Source organism: Eurosta solidaginis, chromosome 1 (assembly GCF_040869045.1).
Source record: "Eurosta solidaginis isolate ZX-2024a chromosome 1, ASM4086904v1, whole genome shotgun sequence".
NCBI classification, from domain to species: domain Eukaryota; kingdom Metazoa; phylum Arthropoda; class Insecta; order Diptera; family Tephritidae; genus Eurosta; species Eurosta solidaginis.
In genome coordinates this window covers 367,116,107-367,136,966 of record NC_090319.1, presented here as the reverse complement: position 1 = coordinate 367,136,966, position 20,860 = coordinate 367,116,107, and the positions used below count along the sequence as shown (strand labels likewise).

At 35.0% G+C, this 20,860-nt stretch overlaps 2 protein-coding genes across 4 annotated transcripts in view; one reads left to right on the top strand and one right to left on the bottom strand.

Moving 5' to 3' along the window:
* Inx3 (innexin 3) overlaps positions 1–3,182 on the top strand; it is a 32,201-nt gene extending 29,019 nt beyond the window's left edge. For all 3 annotated transcript variants that reach the window (XM_067762916.1, XM_067762915.1, XM_067762917.1), the window contains exon 6: positions 1,897–3,182. In XM_067762916.1, the coding sequence (XP_067619017.1) occupies positions 1,897–2,079 (183 nt within the window). In that variant the 3' untranslated portion in view covers positions 2,080–3,182. The remainder of the gene's footprint in view (positions 1–1,896) is intronic.
* The window catches only part of spg (dedicator of cytokinesis spg), a 469,383-nt gene that overhangs the window by 56,776 nt on the left and 391,747 nt on the right, over positions 1–20,860 (bottom strand). Inside the window, exons 2-3 of the mRNA XM_067762913.1 lie at positions 7,640–7,881; positions 7,404–7,552 (exon numbers count right to left, since the gene is read on the bottom strand). Of these exons, the coding sequence (XP_067619014.1) occupies positions 7,404–7,552; positions 7,640–7,881 (391 nt within the window). The remainder of the gene's footprint in view (positions 1–7,403; positions 7,553–7,639; positions 7,882–20,860) is intronic.

Below are 20,860 nucleotides of genomic sequence, written 5' to 3'. Positions count from 1 at the left end.
AATTACTTTGATCGGAGCTATATATAGTATATATCCCATACAACCGATCGTTCAGATAGAACGATTTTTAGCCATTTCTCCCCTAATTTCCAATATAAAAACGTGAAACTTGGTGATATATATTCTAATATATCATAGAAGATTCCATGAAAAAATCATTTCGATCGGAGCTATATATAGTATATATCCCATACAACCGATCGTTCAGATAGAAAGATTTTTGCCATTTCTCCCTTAATTTCCAATATGAAAACGTTAAACTTGGTGATATATATTCTGATATATCATAGAAGATTTCATGAAAAAATCATTTCGATCGGAGCTATATATAGTATATATCCCATACAACCGATCGTTCAGATAGAAAGATTTTTGCCATTTCTCCCTTAATTTCCAATATGAAAACGTTAAACTTGGTGATATTCATTCTAATATATCATAGAAGATTTCCTGTAAAAATCATTTCGATCGGAGCTATATATAATATATATCCCATACAACCCATCGTTCAGATAAGGGGGTTTTTTGCCATTTTTTATTTGATATTTATCTTAAAAATCGTTTAGGTAAGTACATCTGTTCACTATATATTTCTTATCTTATACATCCGATTATATGGAGATTACGAACGGCATAACATTATTGTTCAGCCCCATTCATGAAAGGTATGAAGTCTTTGGCACAGCCGAGGACAGTCCCGTCCTTAGTTGTTTTCTTTTAACTTGATATTTAACTGTTCGGCGAATTTGTTTGCTTTGCTAACACCTTGCATAGATTCGTATTGGGAACACCTTATTGCTTTCCCTTGCGATTTTTCTAGCAAAATTCTAGGCACTCACAAACGAAATAGCGCCTATTTTCTTTTGATTTGATGTTCCAGAGTACGGCAAAATTAGTTCGTTTAGTTCTAATTCACCTTCGCTTTGGAACATCTCATTGCTTGGTCTCGTCATTTGCTTAGGAAATCCTGGAACTTAGAATGTCATGAAAACAAAACAGAGCCTTTTTTCTCTTCGTTTGACGTTCTAGAGTACGGCGAATTCAGCCCGAATTCGCTATGCTATCAGGACCAAGGACCGCCCTAATCTAAAAAATGTTATTTATTGAGCGATTAGCTTTATATTTGGTATATAGCTAGCTTTTTGCATTGGAATACCTTCAACAATTTCTTTTAACCTAGAAAAGATTTAGTACTGCAAATAGGCAAACTCTTAGTACAACCACGCCTACTTATTTGATATCGGAAATTTCGAAAATTGCAATAATTCACTAAGAAACATTTACAAACTGATGAAACTTAGCTTATAAATTAATCGTATGATGCTACTTGCTCATTCAACAACATTTTTCGGAATGGGCGTTTCACCGCCTACGTTTAAGAGAAAAATATTTAATACTCTAGAAAAAATACAATATTTCATGAACGATAAATTGGTATATTACTTTTGGATTGAAATGGCGCATGTTAAAAATTAAGTAAATTTTTGGAATATGGCACCGCCTACATTTAAGAAAATAAAATGTTTAACTTTTACAAGCCATAAATCCAACGACATTAAGACATCGAAAACTCGCCTATAAAAAAGTTTTGTAAAAAAAAAACTGTTTGTAAAAGTGGCGTAATCTGTTATGCCACGCCCTCCTTTTCACAATCTTAAAACGATGCTAAACAACTAAAGTTAAAGAGGAAGGGGCTACTATCCATTTTAACAATTTTTTGTAAAAAGCATAATATTTTTTTTGGGGGCTGCTGATAGATGTTCGTTAGTGAAGCAAATGGCTCTGTGTGAAAAGGAAAAATTCATTATTTCACTAAACGAAATTATAATTCCATTAAGTTTCGGTGTGAAATCAGCATAACACAAATTTATTTTTGTTTTTATTCAATCTTTTCAGGTGGGCGATTTTCTTATTTTACATCTTTTGGGACAAAATGTCAATACAAGATCTTACTGTGAAATGGTACAGGAACTATGCAATATACACGGTGCTTCACGCACTCCATCAGCACCATCGACTTTGGAAATGCATCCAATTTATCCGCAAGTCGATCGTTTTGCAAAGGAGACAGAAACATAAAAACATATTTTGGAAATGCATTAAAGGGTTTTTGAAGTAAGGCTTAGCAATAGAAAGATGAAAATAGAGGCAGCAAAAAGGAGGAGCAGATGAGAAGGAGAAGTAAAGGAAAAACAAGGCGCAATTGAAAAAAATTAAAAAAAAAAAATGAATACAAACGCACAAAAACACAACGATAAATGCTTAGTGGCTTGAAAATTCAAAATTGAGTTGGAAAAGTTATCGATAAGATATCGAAACTATCGAAAATAAATTAAATATCGATTGCTTGAATAAAAAAGTTATGACTATGCAGATTCTGACGCCTTAGCATATATTAACTTGCAATAAGTAACGCAACCAATCGATAGCGCGAGTATCGATATTTTTCTAGCTCTACTGTCAAATTGACAGGTACATATCGCATAAGCAATAGTTATCAAGGTACCGATAAGCAAAAGCGTTTCAAGTAATTTTAATTTTAAAAAAAAATTGGTTTTGATTACGAAACACAAACACCTGTAATTTTTGCCATGTCATTCTAAACTGAATGAAAATATAGCTTAAAGTATATTTGTAACAAGCATACGCACAAAAATTACTATTTTAGCAGTGCAATTACATTCTGTCCACAAAAAAAAATACTAAAAATATCGATTGCTAATAAAGTACACACAAAAAATTCTGAAGGCCGGTTCATGCGGTGCTAATGTTGATCAATTTTGCAATCAATTTTAAAGTCATGAAATAAACATTATATTCTAAAAGCCGCTTTCAACAACAAATTTCGTATCGGTTATTATTTAACATTGCAAGATTTGTATTTTTGCTATGAGGTGCTGATGTTGATCAATTTTGCAATCAATTTTAGCATCATGAGTGAAATTTTTTCAAAAACAATCAACTGACGCGTTTAAATTGATTGTTTTTTTTTTTAATTATTTGGGAGAAAATGGAAAGATCAAAATTAAGTTTTGATTAAAATTAAAAAAAACAAAAAAAAAAAAAACAAATTTCTCTAAGCAGCAACAGTTTATCAAAATATGTTTACTGCGCTAGTCAGAAATACCATAAACACTAATGGTTTTTATGAATGTCTTAAAGTAAACAAACGCAGCGTTGCACATAACAAAAATTGATTTGATTCAAAAATTGAGTGGCCAACAACTTAGTTGTATGCAATATTGCACGCCAGTTAACACGATTCAAGTTGAAAAATCTACAAGCAACAGCGAAATCGAAAAATACAAACAGCTTTTCACTACGAATGCGCATCGAATTAAAAACATTTCAAAATCAACAAGATATTGATTGCAAGAAATTTCAATGTAAAGAAATTTTGACTTGCAATGCGAATATTAAAAAAAAAACTTCAAAATCAACAAAATATTGATTGCAAATCTTTTTAATTTCATAAAATAAAAAAAAATAAAAATTGTAGATGATTGATTTAACAAAAATAAACCGAATATTTCAATCGATTTACAGAAACACACTAAAAAACAGCTTTGCAAATGGATTCCGAGTAGCAGAGAATCATGTATGATAGATCTTTTAAAAATACAAGGAAAGTGTAATTTTGCTCCATCAGCCAATACGAACATAACTCATAATTATTTCATTTATATATTTTTTATACGATAAATGTTTCCACTATTTACATACTGCAATTTTCATATTTTTTTTTTAATATCAAACAGTATGTGCATTTTCTTATAGGTATATGTTTAATAAATCATTAGCAGCCCTGTTAAAAATGATTAAAAATTTTAAAGATTATCAATTATATTGAGTAGTCTTCAGGCAATTGTTTAAGATTAATTGCCGGTATGCCTTTTTATGATTAGTAATTAATTAGTTTCACACAAAAATTATTTTAATTAATTTTTAATTACAGAATCTATATAATTATTTGATTAAAGTCAACTAATCTTGTTTATATTAATTATATAATGCAACTAAATTATCACCTTTTTGATTAATTTGAATTATAAATTGAAAGAATCAAATAATTTAATTTAAAGTAATAATTGTTTGATTAATTTTAATAATTTGATTATTTCAAAATACTTGATTGCTTTTAATCTAAACAATGACAATTTTTTCCAAATTTTTTTTTATTGACCAATAATCATAATTATTTTTGATTCTTTTTTTTTCAATTAATTAATTACTATTTGCTAGGTCATGCGAAAAAAATTATTCATTAAAATGAAAAAAGGCAAAGCAAATAAAGAATTATAACATTAATGGAAATTTAACAGGTCTGATCCTTAGCTCATAAATTAAAATTTTTAATACATAATGATAAAGACTTAGGGTTTACTTTACTGATCTTTTGTATGAGAATACACATACATATACACATACTATATACATAAATATTAAAAATCTGAAAATTTTATAATAAAAAAATTCATGTAATGCATTCAATAATGTATTTTAGTTAAGCTAAAAATTTAGAGATTCATATAAGAAAAAAAAGTGAACATTGTGATTATTGTTAGGGAAGACTTCTTTAAATAAATTTTTTCTATTTTATGAAGCGAAAATAAATAATTAGTAATTTTAATTGCCATTCTGCTATGGCATAAAAGAAATACAGAAAGGGCACTTTTCCAGTGGAATATCAACCTATGAAATTATCTGATTGGAATATCAATCTATGTAGACTGCTTCTTCGAAAGCGCCCTATGTAAAAATTTCCTTGAAACCAATTTTCATATACGGCAATGCAGAACATAACATTCATATCAACAAACATAACATACATCCCAACCATATGTCCCTTATGCTTGGAATCTTGGAGAGACTGCCAGATGTGTACATCATAACACATCACATTCAGAATAACTTCAGTGTTGAGCACTCACACTACCATGCTCAGTCTACACCAAAACAAATTGAGAAACGTTGGACTTGACTTCGAAAAAGACTGTCTAATCAAGTCTGAGCGAATCCCCTATAATATACAGAAGCGTGCCCAAGAGTGTGAATTATTCCCTCTACTATGGAAACTAACGATGAACACCTTACTAATGAAACTAGAAAGGACCGTTTGCCAAGTCATCGCATAGGTCCTTGCCATAGCTCTAAAGCAGGGATCGCCACCCCATAAGCGCTTTCACGCATTTGTTTTGTAAAACCCTCAGGCAAGCGCACCACACATCTCCGCGCGCACGCGTTCTATCCTCTCGCCCACAACCGAATGTATTCTGCTGTGCCCATTAGGAACTAAACTGCTATAATTTGGTGTAAAATGACTTGAAGTAATATTTTTGGGTATATTTTTGTTTCACCTGTACGAAAACAATGAAGCTTTTGGTTTATTTAATAATTAAAACTTAAATTAAATTAAATTTGAATTAAACGCGTGTAGAAGTATTTTTAAATGCATTCAAGAAAACAAAGCGATACGTTAATTTTGAAAGCTGCCAAGTCCGACTGGGTTTGTGTACGTGCCAGCGCCATTTCTGCTCGCTGAATGGTGGTTGCTATTTTTTTAGAAAACAAAAGGAAGAATAGACGTGCACTGACAACAATATGGAATATACATATTACCGATAAGTTTGAAGTACATGCATGCTTTGTTTCACCATTATTAACCGAAGAAGATAATTTAAGATTATCACTCATTTATCTAATAGAATATAATAAATAATAGCCGTTTTTTAAACGGTTTTATTTAGCTTGACTCTGTGTAGCGAACAGAATTTTATAATCGAAATTTAAGTAACTCCCCGATAACCTACTTAAAACTTGGAAAATAAAAAGCTTTCGAAGTTTTTACAGTGTACTTTTTACTAGCTCCGTCGCCATTTTTTTATTTTTGGATTTCAATGTAGGTGTGGTCACGCTTCCACAAGAAGCTCGTGGCGATCCCTGCTCTAAAGGGAACCGGGAAATATCTTCAAACTCTAGGCGAGCTGCTTACATCAGGGGCGCTGAAAGTTATGCTCAACCTCTTTCCGTAGGCTGGATATGGTCAACACCAAACAAGTTTGAAAGCAGTTAAACTGAATGCACGTTGGCCACGATAGCCTTCTGGAGATCATGTCAGAAAATATATGACAACTAAATTATACCACAATACCATCTCTCTAGACAACAAGTTTAAGAATCCCTGAGAGGCAGGAATGTGGCCATATCTATACGGCGGGGCTATAATACACGATCATCTTCACAGAAAGCTCCAAACTTAATTCCAATGTGGATGGTTGTATTACTCAGATGATCTTTCACTGTGTTTAAGTAAAAAGATATCGAGCCATTGTAGCGCCTCTCTGGCGGGAATAGTAGCAAAGGAGGTCACTGGATTGGTGTGACTACAGAATGGATTCCAATATACCCTACTCAAGCAGCGATCAAAGCCCTCCAGGGTAGGGGCACTTCATTGGATGCAAGAGCAGTTTGCAGATAATTTCTTAACGAATAGGCCGCTCGATCCTTCACAACAGTCATATGGGTCCAGGTTAAAGTGGTGTACCTGAGAACTGTACTGCCGACGAACTGTCGATAAAGGCTACTAACATACCAAGTTAAACCAGCCACCATGCAGAAGAGCAATATCACTCAGCTGATCCAGTGGTGTCATATTCAGCCAGCCGGCGTGTGTGTTTTTTATGGGGTGTACAAACCTAACCCAACCCAATTGGCGCTAGGAGAATTTGGCTGTTGTATTATGAGTCGGAGATATCTCTGCTTCAGCATAATTGACGCGAATTGGGAGCTCCAAGCGAGTTGAAGTCTACAGCCACATATCCTTTTCAACTCAATAGAGGTCTTACCTTTCCTTTCCTTGCAAATTATAATAGTTCCAGCAAGTATACTTTTTAGCCAGGGCGTTTTCTTTGATTTTCACAGAACTTATACTTAAATCTTCTTCGATACACACCGTCATCATGACGGAAAAAACCATACTTTTCTATCTAATACTCCAGGGGCCTTTCCATGCCCGCCTTGAAACCGTCTATGACTTCAAGCTATAAATTAGTTCAGAGAGAGACCAAAATAGCGTGACAAAGGCATTTCATTTCTAGACTGAGATTGCTATTGGTTTCCAAATAGACGAATTCTTTTACAGTCTCAAATTTATATCGTGGCTGATAAGGCACAAATATAACAATTTTTTATTTGATTACAGGAAGAACTCCGACTTATCCACGTTCAGTGCCTTTTTTCGCCTCTAAGTTCATCCCAGGAAAAGCAGAGTCTCAGATTAGTTTACTCTTCTTGTGTTGGTTCATTGTTTCAATCTCGTCAAGAGGAAATTATGTTCCCTTATAATTACATGAGCTGACACCCAGTCCACAGTAATTCATTCTCTTAATCATTTATTTACTTACCGATTTCCCCAATCAATACGCGATACAACCAAGGTTTGCAATTCCAATGTTTGATCTTGGGTCAGCGTGGCACCCAGCAATTCACGACGGCATTCCAATATGGATAACATCACCTTACGCAGTGTGTGAAATTTATATGTTTCGCGATCCTTCAAGTGCGCAAGAGGTGAACAAATTTAATTAAAATAGTTTTTAAACGAAAATAAACAAAACTGATTAATTTTATTTATACAAACCACATAAAGTTTCTTCCATATTTCCGACCATTCACGCAATACTTGCGTACATTCGGCAACAACTGGATCAATTTTCGATAGATCCTTAATGTGTATATATGTTTTGGGAAATATGCCAACACCGCGAGATTTGCGCGCACAGGTGCCACGATACCAATTTGTGCATTCCTCCAATATTTCGACGAAATCACCAACATCAAGTGGAAGACCATAACGAACATCACCATGCCAGTTGTGAATGGCTGAAAGGAGAATAAAATAAATTTCGTAAAAATAAAAAAGATGTTGCAGAAGAAAAAGGCATTCTGTTTAACAATTCAATATATCAAAATTATTTTTATCTAATAGGGCAAGGCAGATATAACTGTTTGCTTTGCAAGTTTGTTCCTTAAGTCTTTTGTTTATATTGAGGTACTCAAACGGTAGGAACATGAAATTAATACGACTCGTTTGGAGGACTCAGTATCCATAATATAGTGGGTAATGTGCTTGCGTTCCAGGTTTAAGTCCCGGTGATGGTACCAAAAAAAAAATTAAAGTGCTACATAAAAAGCGTTTCACAAAGCAGGGGAGGATCCAGCACGATTTTGGGAGGGGGCGATTTAAGTCAACTTTTTAAGTAAGATAAAGTGACCTTAAAATTTTTCATACAAAGCCACATACATATCTACACTCATCTACAAAAGTCATCATCAATCAGATTTTTCCAGTTTTTACTAAGTTTTGCTTAGACCTTCATTATTTTCGATATTTATATAACACCAACAATCCAAATATGCACTTAAGACTTTTTAGAAAATTCGGGAAAATTCCGTGAAATTTTTAGCTTTCAGTGAGAAAAGTTAGAATTTATCTCTCAGATGGGGTTTTGCATGAACGTTTGCGGGCAATCAAAGAGAGATTTTTTGAAATACATATGTACATATGTGTTGCCCTTGTGTCAGCCGATATCAAAACTATGAAATACAAGATTTATTGTTATGTGTGTATATCCTTTTTTATAGTAGCACAATAGGATCACTTAACACACGTTCTCAGATTTTTTAGCACCAAGAAATAATTATCACAGCATTTTAAGACGGAGCCAGACATTGCTAAATAAATTGAGAAATAAACGACTGTATAAGCAGGCCTGAACCGTGATAAAAAAAAATAAAAAATAAAATAAAATACTTGGCGCGATTTATCTCAGAAAATATTTATCTGTGATAGCAATCCCGAATATTCTTAATTTTATCAACAACTTTGGCTGGTTGTAATACATTGACCGTAACATTCCGTAGGTTTTTAGAGGGTTACATGGCATCAAAACGGCTTTAAATAGCTACTTGGGTGACCAGGGTCGCAGCCATTTCACCTACCTACCTATTATTATAAACGCTTAATAATCATTATACACATATCAATTTGATAACACAATTCAACTGTGCAAATATACATACATATATATAAACAAACAGTACTCGGAAATTTTCTATGAAAAGTATAGCAAAATGTTTTGTCAAAGCCACGTTCATTTAATTTTTCTCTGCAATATGCGTCAATATGAACCTGTTTGTTTAACTAATTAAAAATGTCCACTAAAGTTATTAATTAAATAGGCTAATTAGGCTCTTATAGCAAAAAATGTATATGAAAATGTTATTATAAACGCTTAATAACACTGGTTTACACTGGCTTTTTTTATTACAGCCAAAATGCACCAGAGACGCCATTATGAAATTCCTAAGTAAAATCACCCCCTGATTCCGAAAATCAAGGTAATTTTTAATTCTACATTTTTGAGATATTTACGAATTACCATTTTTTCAAAAAAAAAAAAAACATAAATAAAAAATTGGGTCCACTTAATCATATATATCTCAAGAACGAATTGAGCAATTCCAAAACGGTTTCAAGCTTTTAAAAGGTAATAAAATATGCTTTAAACTGTGCGTACAACACTTTTTGCTAGGCCCTGCAGATTCGAAGATAACGAAAAATCATTAAGAATTTGTTCAATTTTTTTGTAAAAAATATAAAAAAAAATTGTACTTTGCGAGGAAGGATCTCGAACACTTTTTATTTTTTTTTTTGCTGATGATCTAATACAAAAGTTATAAGCATTCAAATAAATAAATCCCTATAGTAAAACTTAAGTACCCTACAAATAATAGCATATATACATATGATTCTGTCTTAATTGTATGATCTTATTTTATAATTGAACAAGTAAGGAAGGCTAAGTTCGGGTGTAACCGAACATTACATACTCAGTTGAGAGCTGTGGAGACAAAGTAAGGGAAATCACCATGTTGTAAAAGGAACCCAGGGTAACCCTGGAATGTGTTTGTATGACATGTGTATCAAATAGAAGGTATTAAAGAGTATTTTAAGAGGAAGTGGGCCATAGATCTATAGATGGTCGCCATTTAGGGATATCGCCATAAAGGTGGACCAGGCCTGACTCGAGAATTTGTTTGTACGATATGGGTATCAAATGAAATGTGTTAAGGAGTATTTTAAAAAGGAGTGGGCCTTAGTTCTATATGTGGACGCCTTTTCGAGATATCGCCATAAACGTGGACCAGGGGTGACTCTAGAATGTGTTTGTACGATATGGGTATCAAATTAAAGGTATTAATGAGGGTTTTAAAAGGGAGTGGCCCTTAGTTGTATATGTGAAGGCGTTTTCGAGATATCTACCAAAATGTGGACCAGGGTGATCCAGAACATCATCTGTCGGGTACCGCTAATTTATTTATATATGTAATACCACCTACAGCATTCCTTCCAAGATTCCAAGGGCTTTTGATTTCGCCCTGCAAAACTTTTTCATTTTCTTCTACTTAATATGGTAGGTGTCACACCCATTTTACCAAGTTTTTTTCTAAAGTTATATTTTGCGTCAATAGACCAATACAATTACCATGTTTCATTCCTTTTTTCGTATTTGGTATATAATTATGGCATTTTTTTCATTTTTCGTAATTTTCGATATCGAAAAAGTGGGCGTGGTCATAGTCCGATTTCGGCCATTTTTTACACCAATACAAAGTGAGTTCAGGTAAGTACGTGAACTGAGTTTAGTAAAGATATATCGATTTTTGCTCAAGTTTTCGTGTTAACGGCCAAGCGGAGGGACAGACGGTCGACTGTGTATAAAAACTGAGCGTGGCTTCAACCGATTTCGCCCTTTTTCACAGAAAACAGTTATCGTCCTAGGAGCTAAGCCTCTACCAAATTTCACAAGGATTGGTTAATTTTTGTTCGACTTATGGCATTAAAAGCATCCTAGGCAAATTAAATGAAAAAGGGCGGAGCCACGCCCATTTTGAAATTTTCTTTTTTTTGTATTTTGTTGCACTATATCATTACTGGAGTTGAATGTTGGCATAATTTACTTATATGCTGTAAAGATATTAACTTTTCTTTTAAAATTTGAATTATAAAAAATTTTTTTTTTAAAAGTGGGCGTGGTCGTTCTCCGATTTAGCTAATTTTTATTAAGCCGATATAAAGTAATAAGAGTAACGTTCCTGCCAAATTTCATCATGATATCTTCAACGACTGCCAAATTACAGCTTGCAAAACTTCTAAATTACCTTCATTTAAAAGTGGGCGGTGCCACGCCCATTGTCCAAAATTTTACTAGTTTTCTATTCTGCGTCATAAGCTCAACTCACCTACCAAGTTTCATCGCTTAATGCGTATTTGGTAATGAATTATCGCACTTTTTCGATTTTTCGAAATTTTCGATATCGAAAAAGTGGGCGTGGTTATTGTCCCATATCGTTCATTTTAAATAGCGATCTGAGATGAGTTCCCAGGAACCTGCATACCAAATTTCATCAAGATACCTCAAAATTTACTCAAGTTATCGTGTTAACGGACAGACGGACGGACGGACGGACATGGCTCAATCGAATATATGGAAGTCTATATCTATCTCGATTCCTTTATACCTGTACAACCAACCGTTATGCAATCAAAGTTAATATACTCTGTGAGCTCTGCTCAACTGAGTATAAAAAGTTGTGTGTCTTGTTTTGACGCTTATTTAGGTTAGGATCGGTTTCTCTTATGAGAAACCAACGGTAGTCACCCATCATAGCGACGTCCCAGAATCCTTGATACCGACTTTCAATCATTTTCATTTGCTGGTGAAACCTTTCGCCATGCTCGTCACTTTCGTCGCTAAGATTTTGCGGGATAAAATTTAAATGGGAGTGTAGTGTAGTGAAAGAAAATAAAAAAAGCATATTAGAAAAATACATAAGTGACACATTAGTATATAATTTTCTTAGGCTGGATTTATCTTTCAATTCAGAACAAATTTTTTGTTTACATTTTTCTCGTTCTTGTTTGTTCGGAACTGAACGATGAATTCAGATTTAGGGCTATATATTCTCATGTAAATTTAAAAATTTTCATACACATTTTTTGTTTATCGGGCAGATAGGTTTTAAAGTTAACTGAGAAAACGGCCTTAAATATGTTTTTATACTCAGCTGAGCAGAGCTCACAGAGTATATTAGTTTTGTTCGCATAACGGTACCCCGTAACGGCATAAACTAGTCGAGATAGATATAGACTTCAAAATGATCTGGGCGAAAAAAGAAATCCATTTAGCCATGTCCGTCCGTCCATCCGTCTGTCTGTCCGTGAACACGATAACTTGAGTAAATTTTGAGGTATCTTGATGAAATTTGGTATGTAGGTTCCTGGGCACTCATCTCAGATCGCTATTTAAAATGAACGAAATCGGAATATAACCACGCCCACTTTTTCGATATCAAAAAATTGGAAAAAACCGAAAAAATGCGATAATTCGTTACCAAAGACGGACAGAGCGATGAAACTTGGTAGGTGGGTTGACCTTATGACGCAGAATAGAAAATTAGTAAAATTTTGGACAATGGGCATGGCACCGCCCACTTTTAAAAGAAGGTTATTTAAAAGCTTTGCAAGCTGTAATTTGGCAGTCATTAAAGATATCATGATGAAATTTGGCAGGAACGTTACCCCTATTACTATATATGTGCCAAATAATAATTAGTAAAATCGGATGACGAACACGCCCACTTTAAAAAAAAAAAATTTTAAGTCAAATTTGAACAAAAAATTTAATATCTTTACAGTATATAAGTAAACTATGTCAACATTCGACTCCAGTAATGATATTTGCAACAAAATACAAAAGTAAAAGAAAATTTCAAAATGGGCGTGGCTCCGCCCTTTTTCATTTAATTTCTCTAGAATACTTTTAGTGCCATAAGTCGAACAAAAATTTACAAATCCATGTGAAATTTGGTAAGGGCATTGCTTCTATGATGATAACAGTTTGCTGTGAAAATGGCCAAAATTGGTTGAAGCCACGCCCAGTTTTTATACACAGTCGACCGTCTGTCCTTCTGCTCGGCCGTTAACACGATAACTTGAAAAAAAGTCTATATATCTTTTCTAAACTTAGTTCAAGTACTTATCTGAACTCATTTTATCTTGGTATTAAAAATGGGCGAAATCTGACTATGACCACGTCCGCTTTTTCGATATCGAAAATTTCGAAAAATGAAAAAATTATCATAATTCTATACCAAATACGAAAGGAGGGATGAAACATGGTGATTGAATTGATTTTTTGACGCAAAGTATACATAACTTTAGAAAAATGGGTGTGACGCCTACCATATTAAGTAGAAGAAAATGAAAATGTTCTGTAGGGCGAAATCAAAAGCCCTTGGAATCATGGCAGGAATACTGTTCGTGGTATTGCATATACAAATAAATTAGCGGTACCCGACAGATGATGTTTTGTGTCACCCAGGTCCACATTTTGGTCGATATCTCGAAAAAGTCTTCACATATACGACTAGGGGCCACTCCCTTTTAAAACCCCCCTTAATACCTTGAATTTGATACCCATATCGTACCAACACATTCTAGAGTCACCCCTAGTCCACCTTTATGGTGATATCCCTAAAAGGCGTCCACCTATACAACTAAGGCTCACTTCCTTTTAAAATACTCATGAACACCTTTCATTTGATGCTATATTGTAAAAACATATTCTAGAGTCACCCCTGGTCCACCTTTAGGCCAATATCTCGAAAGGGCGTCCACCTATACAGCTAAGGCCCATTCCCTTTTAAAATACTCATTAACACCAAGCATTTGATACCCATATTGTAAAAACACATTCTAGAGTCGCCTCTGGTCCACCTTTATGACGATATCTCGAAAAGGCGTCCACCTATAGAACTAAGGCCCACTCCGTTTTAAAATACTCATTAACGCCTTTCAATTGATACACATATCGTACAAACACATTCCAGAGTCACCCTAGGTTCATTTTCCTACATGACGATTTTCCCTTATTTTGTCTCCAAAGCTCTCGGCTGAGTATGTAATGTTCGGTTACACCCGAACTTATCCTTCCTTACTGGTTTTATTTACCCATTTCCGCATAGTTTTTGATTAAGGCGTTCACTATCATCTCGTAGTAAGGGCTTTTGTGTTTGCCTAAAAAAGAAGTAACGACCTTTCCAAAAGAATCCCACGCTGCTGCCTCCACTGGCGACAATAGTTCCTTGAAATGGTTATTGTTCATCGTTTTCCTAATTTGTGGTCCCACAAAAATCCCTTCCTTTATTTTTGCTTCTGAAATCTCTGGAAAGATTGTCTTCAAATGATGAAAAGCTTCGCCTTCTTTGTCCAAAGCCTTGACAAAGTTTTTGATAAGGCCGAGTTTGATGTGGAGCGGAGGAAGAATTATTTTTTCCTTCTTTATAAGTGGGGAGTATTTTATGTTATCCATGTAGTGTATGTTATGATGTAGTGGTCTTGACGAGCTCGGCTATCCCATTTGCATAGAAAGCAACATTATTTTGTGTATCCACTTTGTAGACCACATAGCATTCCAATTACTTTAAGATCGGTACACATATTTTCGAATTATGTTCTTCGTATCTAATTAATTTGAGCAATTTTTGCATGATCTCATACGTTTGCTTTGTATTTACTGCATGCGCGATCAGGATAGATAGATAGGTAGGCTTTTGGTTGCCAATATGCAATAATATGGCCTTTGAGCTTAATTTATTGCCGTCTGTGAACAATCGCCACTCTTTTGAATCATATGGTTCACCAAACTGTTTGAATAGACCAGCAATGTCTTTGCAGTAACAAACACTGTCCTCCTTCGTATAGTACTTGGAAAATTGTTCGTGACGAGTTCTATAATATGTTACCTTAATATCGGATGAAACAAATTTAAATTGTTGCATACGAGAGGCGTGTAGTGCGCTCTTTTCCTTTGACAATTCCAAATCCCTTATCCAATCATTGAGTTGTGCTTGTGACAAAGAGTTTCTTTCGTTTTCCGTTTGAAATCCAGTACAGCATGATGCCGCGTAATCAGATACTGCTGTTGACAATGAAACTGGAGCCGGAACTAAAGTTAAATTTTATTCTGGCAATGTGGCTTCCGTTGAATTTAGTTCTGGTAATGACACTGTAGATACGCTCGCATAGGTTACTTATCTTGACTTTCCAACCCCAAGTACTTTTGTAGTACAAATATAGCAGTGCGTTGAATGGCAATTTGGTTCCCTCCACTTCATTGATGTTATAAATTGCATATGTCGTCTAAATAGATAGTTTAAGAAATTAGTCAGCTATGCATTAAAAGGGAGCAACTTCCTAATTTTTACAATGCACCTTTTTGTTTCGGTTTCCGAAAAAATCAATTCGACTCGACATGTGGAGCACACAGTATTCGGTGTCCATGGTTTTTCTTTGTTTTTAGGCTCAATTTCAAAATACTTATAGTATGTAACTTACAAAGGATTTGAAAACACACCTTTTAACGATAAATTCACGGCAGATGAAACAGCACATATCTGGATCATTTGTACACTCAAACTCTCGTGCCCTTTTATTCATATTATATTTTTAAGTAAATGACGTGTTATAAACTGCAATTATAAACTGAACAGTATCCGGCGAGCCTTACAGATATTATGAAGGAGCAAGATCAAGTAAAAATTCAAGCCTACCTAGACATAAAGGTTCCCTAGTTCTACAAAGAAAACACTACCTGCCTCAAAAATGTGCTCTTGCTTGAAATGTACCTGGGTTTGAGAAAACGACACTAACAGTTTTTTGTATCTAATAACCCTTCGAAAATCTACCTGCTAACTAACTGATATACGAATACTAACACATATGTTCCAGTAGGGTACTTAAGTATTAAATGGATATACGTATTTACTTGAATGCTTATAACTTTTGTATTGGTCCATCGATTTTGTTGAATGAAGCTTATTTGTTTTGTAATAAAACATAGTTTAGATAGAAAAAAAAAGCTGCAAAAAAATAAAAAGTTTTCGGGATCCTTCCTGGCAAAGTTTTATATTTTTACAAAAAAAAATTTAAAAAATCTGTAATGATTGTTCGTTATCTTTGAATCTGCAGGGCTTAGCAAAAAGTGTTGTATGCACCGTTTTAGAATTGCTCAATTCGTTCTTGATATATATATGATTAAGTGGACCCAATTTTTTTATTTTTTTTTTTTTTTTTTGAAAAAACGGTAATTTGTATATATCTCAAAAACGTTACCATAGAATTAAAAATAACCTTGATTTTCGGAAACAGGGGGTGATTTTACATAGGAATTTCATAATGGCGTCTCTGGTGCATTTTGGCTGTAAACCAGTGTAATCGTTGTACACATATCAATTTGATAACACAATTCAACTGCGCAAATATAATATATATATATATAAACAAACAATTACTCGGAAATTTTCTTATGAAAAAGTATAGCAAAATGTTTTGTCAAAGCCACGTTCATTTAATTTCTCTCCAATATGCGTCAATATGAACCTGTTTGTTTAGCTAATTAAAAATTTCCACTAAAGTTATTAATTAAATAGGCTAATTAGGCTGCTATAACAAAAAATGTATATGGAGACTAGAAGAACCGGCAGTCGTTGTCCTGCGCTAAATTTGCATACATTTTAATAAGCTTTTTCCGTCTGACTCTGCCCTCCCCCCTCTTCATTTTTTCCTAATCCTTTTATTCACTCCTCCCTCCGTCTTTTTCGCTTCATCTATCTCCATCTTCGTCTCATTCTATCTCTTTCTCAATCTCCTTCTCTCTTTTCTCTTCATTTGATATCCATATTCTATAAACACATGCTAGGGGTATCCGGGTCCACGTTTTCGGCCTATATCTCGAGACCCTAGTCACCCAGGGGTATGAAAATTAGCCTCTACTAAAGCACTCGTCAACAGCTTTCATTTGATATCCATATTCTATAAACACACTCTAGGGGTACCCGGGTCCACGTTTTGGCCTATATCTCGAGACCCTAGTCACGCAGGGGTATGAAAATTATCCTCTACTAAAGCACTCATCAACAGCTTTCATTTGATATCCATATTCTATAAACACACTCTAGGGGTACCCGGGTCCACGTTTTGGCCTATATCTCGAGATCCTAGTCACCCAGTCACCTATCCTATATTTCAAGTTAGATCAAACTACACACGGGGTGCAAAACAAATTCAAAATCGGTTAAGTAGTTTAGGAGTCCATTGGCCTCAATTGTGTGACACGTGTTTTTTATATATTAAGATGTTATTATAAACGGTTAATAATCATTGTACACATATCAATTTGATAACACAATTTGAAATTTGAGCATAGATTTGGTGGTGGCTCGACATGGTTATAGGCTAAAAAAACTGCAAAGATTTAGAAAGGTTTTTGAGATATGGACCAAAATATGGACCAGGGTAACTCTATAATGTTTTCATACGATATGGGTATCAAACGATAGGCATTGACGAGGATATTAATACAAGGTAGTTTTAATTTTGTTACCTTAGTTGGTTTGGGAGATATCGAAAATGTGGACCAGGGTAACCTCAGAAGGCTTATATACATGTAACTATTATGGGTATCAAATTGTTTATAACTCAAGAACTATTTATAACTCAAGAACGGATGAACCGATTTGGCTGAAAATTGGTGGAGAGGTAGGTTAGAGCCAGGAGACGAACAAAGGATACTTTTTTCCCCTTCTGGCTAAGGTCTTGAGATCAAAACGTGGACCTGGGTAGTCCTGGATGTGTTTGTACAATATAGGTATCAAATGGAAGCTGTTTATGAGTACTTTGATACGGGGTATTTCGTACCCCGGGGCGACTAAGGTCTCGAGATATAGGCCAAAACGTGGACCCGGGTACCCCTAGAACGTGTTTATAGAATATGGACAACAAATGAAAACTGTTGGTGAGTGCTTTAGTAGAGGGTAATTTTCATACCCCTGGGTGAGTAGGGTCTCGAGATATAGGCCAATACGTGGGCCCGTGTACGCCTAGACAGTGTTTATACAATATGAATATCAAATGAAATCTGTTGATGAGTGCTCTAGTACAGTTTTCATACCTATTGGTGACTAGGGTCTCGAGATATAGGCCAAAACGTGGACCCTGGTACCCCAGAATGTGTTTATACAATTTGGATAACAAATGAAAGCTGTTGATTTGTGCTGTAGTACCAGGTAACTTGCATAGAATTTGTGACTAGGGTCTCGAGATATAGGTCAAAACGTGGACCCGGATACCCCTAGATTGAGTGTGTAATATGGATATCAAGTGAAAGCTTTTGCTGAGAGCTTTAAAGTAATTTTCATTGTGATATTCGATTTAGTCGCATCAACCTGCCAAAATATTGTAACGAATTTGCTGCAAATCCTCTTATTTGCCCTTTTGCTAGGTTCGTATCGCTAAACTGTTGAATAAATAACTCCAATATTGAATAATGGAAAAAATGGCCTTTATTAAAATACTTCACAATAACACTCAAACTGTGCAACGAATAGCTTAATAACCAAAGTGATAGAACAAATGAAACTCCACTATTCAAAATAATACTGCTATTGCTCGCTAGATATCGTCTTAGTCGTAACTGCTTGACAACTCAAATCAAACTGAGTTCCAGCGCCTCTACATCTGCGGCCTTTTATACTCTCTGGTTTCCTCGTTCGCATTTTCTAGAATCTACTAGCATTGTCCATGAGCTCTCAAACTTCTCAGCTATAACTTAAATTGCACAATTTTATACATCTTCTAGGCGCTTCCAGAATCTACTAGCCCAGTAGCTCTGAAACTTCTCAGCTGTAACTACAATTGTACAATTTTATAGTTTTTCTCATTGCATACTTATAGGAGTATCTCAGATAAATGCATGTGTTAGTGCATTGACTCTCCGCTGCTCGTATACGTACATGGTAAATATATGTAGACGCAGTTATTGTTTCGCTTATGTAGATACATAATGATTGAATTATTGATGTGCATTCACGTCACTGCTTAGCATCGGCTTAGAGACGGCTGCACTCCTTAGTTTTGCTAATATTCGTAACAATATGCACGCGAAGCCGAAATAAAGACATGAATTAATAATACAAACATGCTTATTTACATACGTCCTATTCGATTTGCCTGAAATTTGGTATATACATTTGCCTATATTAGTATTTACGATCCTTTTTCCGGGAAGTAGACCAGAGAGGGACTGAGACTGGGATTCGGACTAGGACTGGGACTGAGACTCGGAGTGGGACTCGAACAAAATACATACCACCCTCTGAAACTGGCAATTAGGGATAACGAAGAATGAGAAGAACTTGAGAGAAGAGAAAAGAGGGAAGGAGACTGAGAGTGAGGTAGAGAGAGACGAAGATAGAGATAGATGATGCGAAAAATTAGGAGGGAGGAGTGAATAAAAGGATTAAGAAAAACTGAAGAGGGGATGAGGGCAGAGTTAGATGGAAAAAGCTTATTAAAATGTATGCAGATAGGCCAAATTTAGGGCAGAACAATGTCTGCCGGGTCTGATAGTACATATATATAAGCAAACAATTACTCGGAAATTTTCTTATGAAAACGTATAGCAAAATGTTTTGCCAAAGCCACGTTCATTTTATTTCGATGCAATATGCGTCAATATGAACCTGTTTGTTCAACTAATTAAAAATTTCCACTAAAGTTATTAATTAAATAGGCTAATTAGGCTCCTATAACAAAAAATGTATATGGAAATGGTATTATAAACGCTTAATAATCATTATACACATATCAATTTGATAACACAATTCAACTGCGCAAATATCTATATATATAAAAATGATTTGGAGTTTAATGGGAACGCTAAAACTTGAAAACGGCTGAACCAAATCAAATACTTCCTTAGGGGGGTTTGTTTGTTGTTACCCCCGCGAAGGTTTAGTCGAAGTAAAAATTAAAAAATATTAGGGGCGCGTGGCACCTCCCATACAATCTTAATTTTTAAAGCTGATTATCTCTAAAAGAGTTCAAGGTAGGCAGCTGAAAATTAGTATAGAGGTAGGTGATATCAAAACCCTTCTCACGCTGGAAATTGGGGGTTATCAGAAAAGAGGGCGTGGCACCTCCCATACAAACTTACTTTTTCATGCTGAATATCTCTAAAATTGTTTAAGGTAGGGACTTGGAAATTGGTGCGGAGATAAACGATAACAATTCCATATTAACGCAAAATAATAGGAGTTATACAAAAAGGGGGCGTGGCACCTCCCATACATACTTAGCGTTGGAAGCTGAATATATCAGAAAGAATAAATGGCAGGATCCTGAAAATTGCTATAGAGCTAAATGATATCAAAACCATTCCCACGCATAAAAGTGGGGGTTATCGGAAAAGGGGGCGTGGCACTCGCCATATAATCTTAATTTTTCAAGCTGAATATCTATAAAAGCGTTTAAGGTTGGGACCTGAAAATTGATCAGGAGATTAACGATATCAATAGCATGCTTATGAAAAAACAGTAGTTTTGGGAAAAGGGGGCGTGGCACCTCCCATACGTACTAAACTTTTGAGGCTGAATATATCTAAAAGGGTTTGGAGGAGGGGCCTGAAAACCATTATGGAGATATACTATATCAATAACCTTAAAAATAAAAAAAATAAAAATATAAGGCGCGATAAGCTCCGAAGAGATCTAGGGCCGAGCTTCTCTTCCAATTTGCGTCGTGCTCCTCTTGATTTTCCCTACAAATTGGCCGGACGGGACCTACATGTTTTATGCCGACTCCGAACGGCATCTGCAAGGCAGATGAGTTTTCACTGAGAGCTTTTCATGGCAGAAATACACCCGGAGCGCTTGCCAAACACTGCCGAGGGGTGACCCC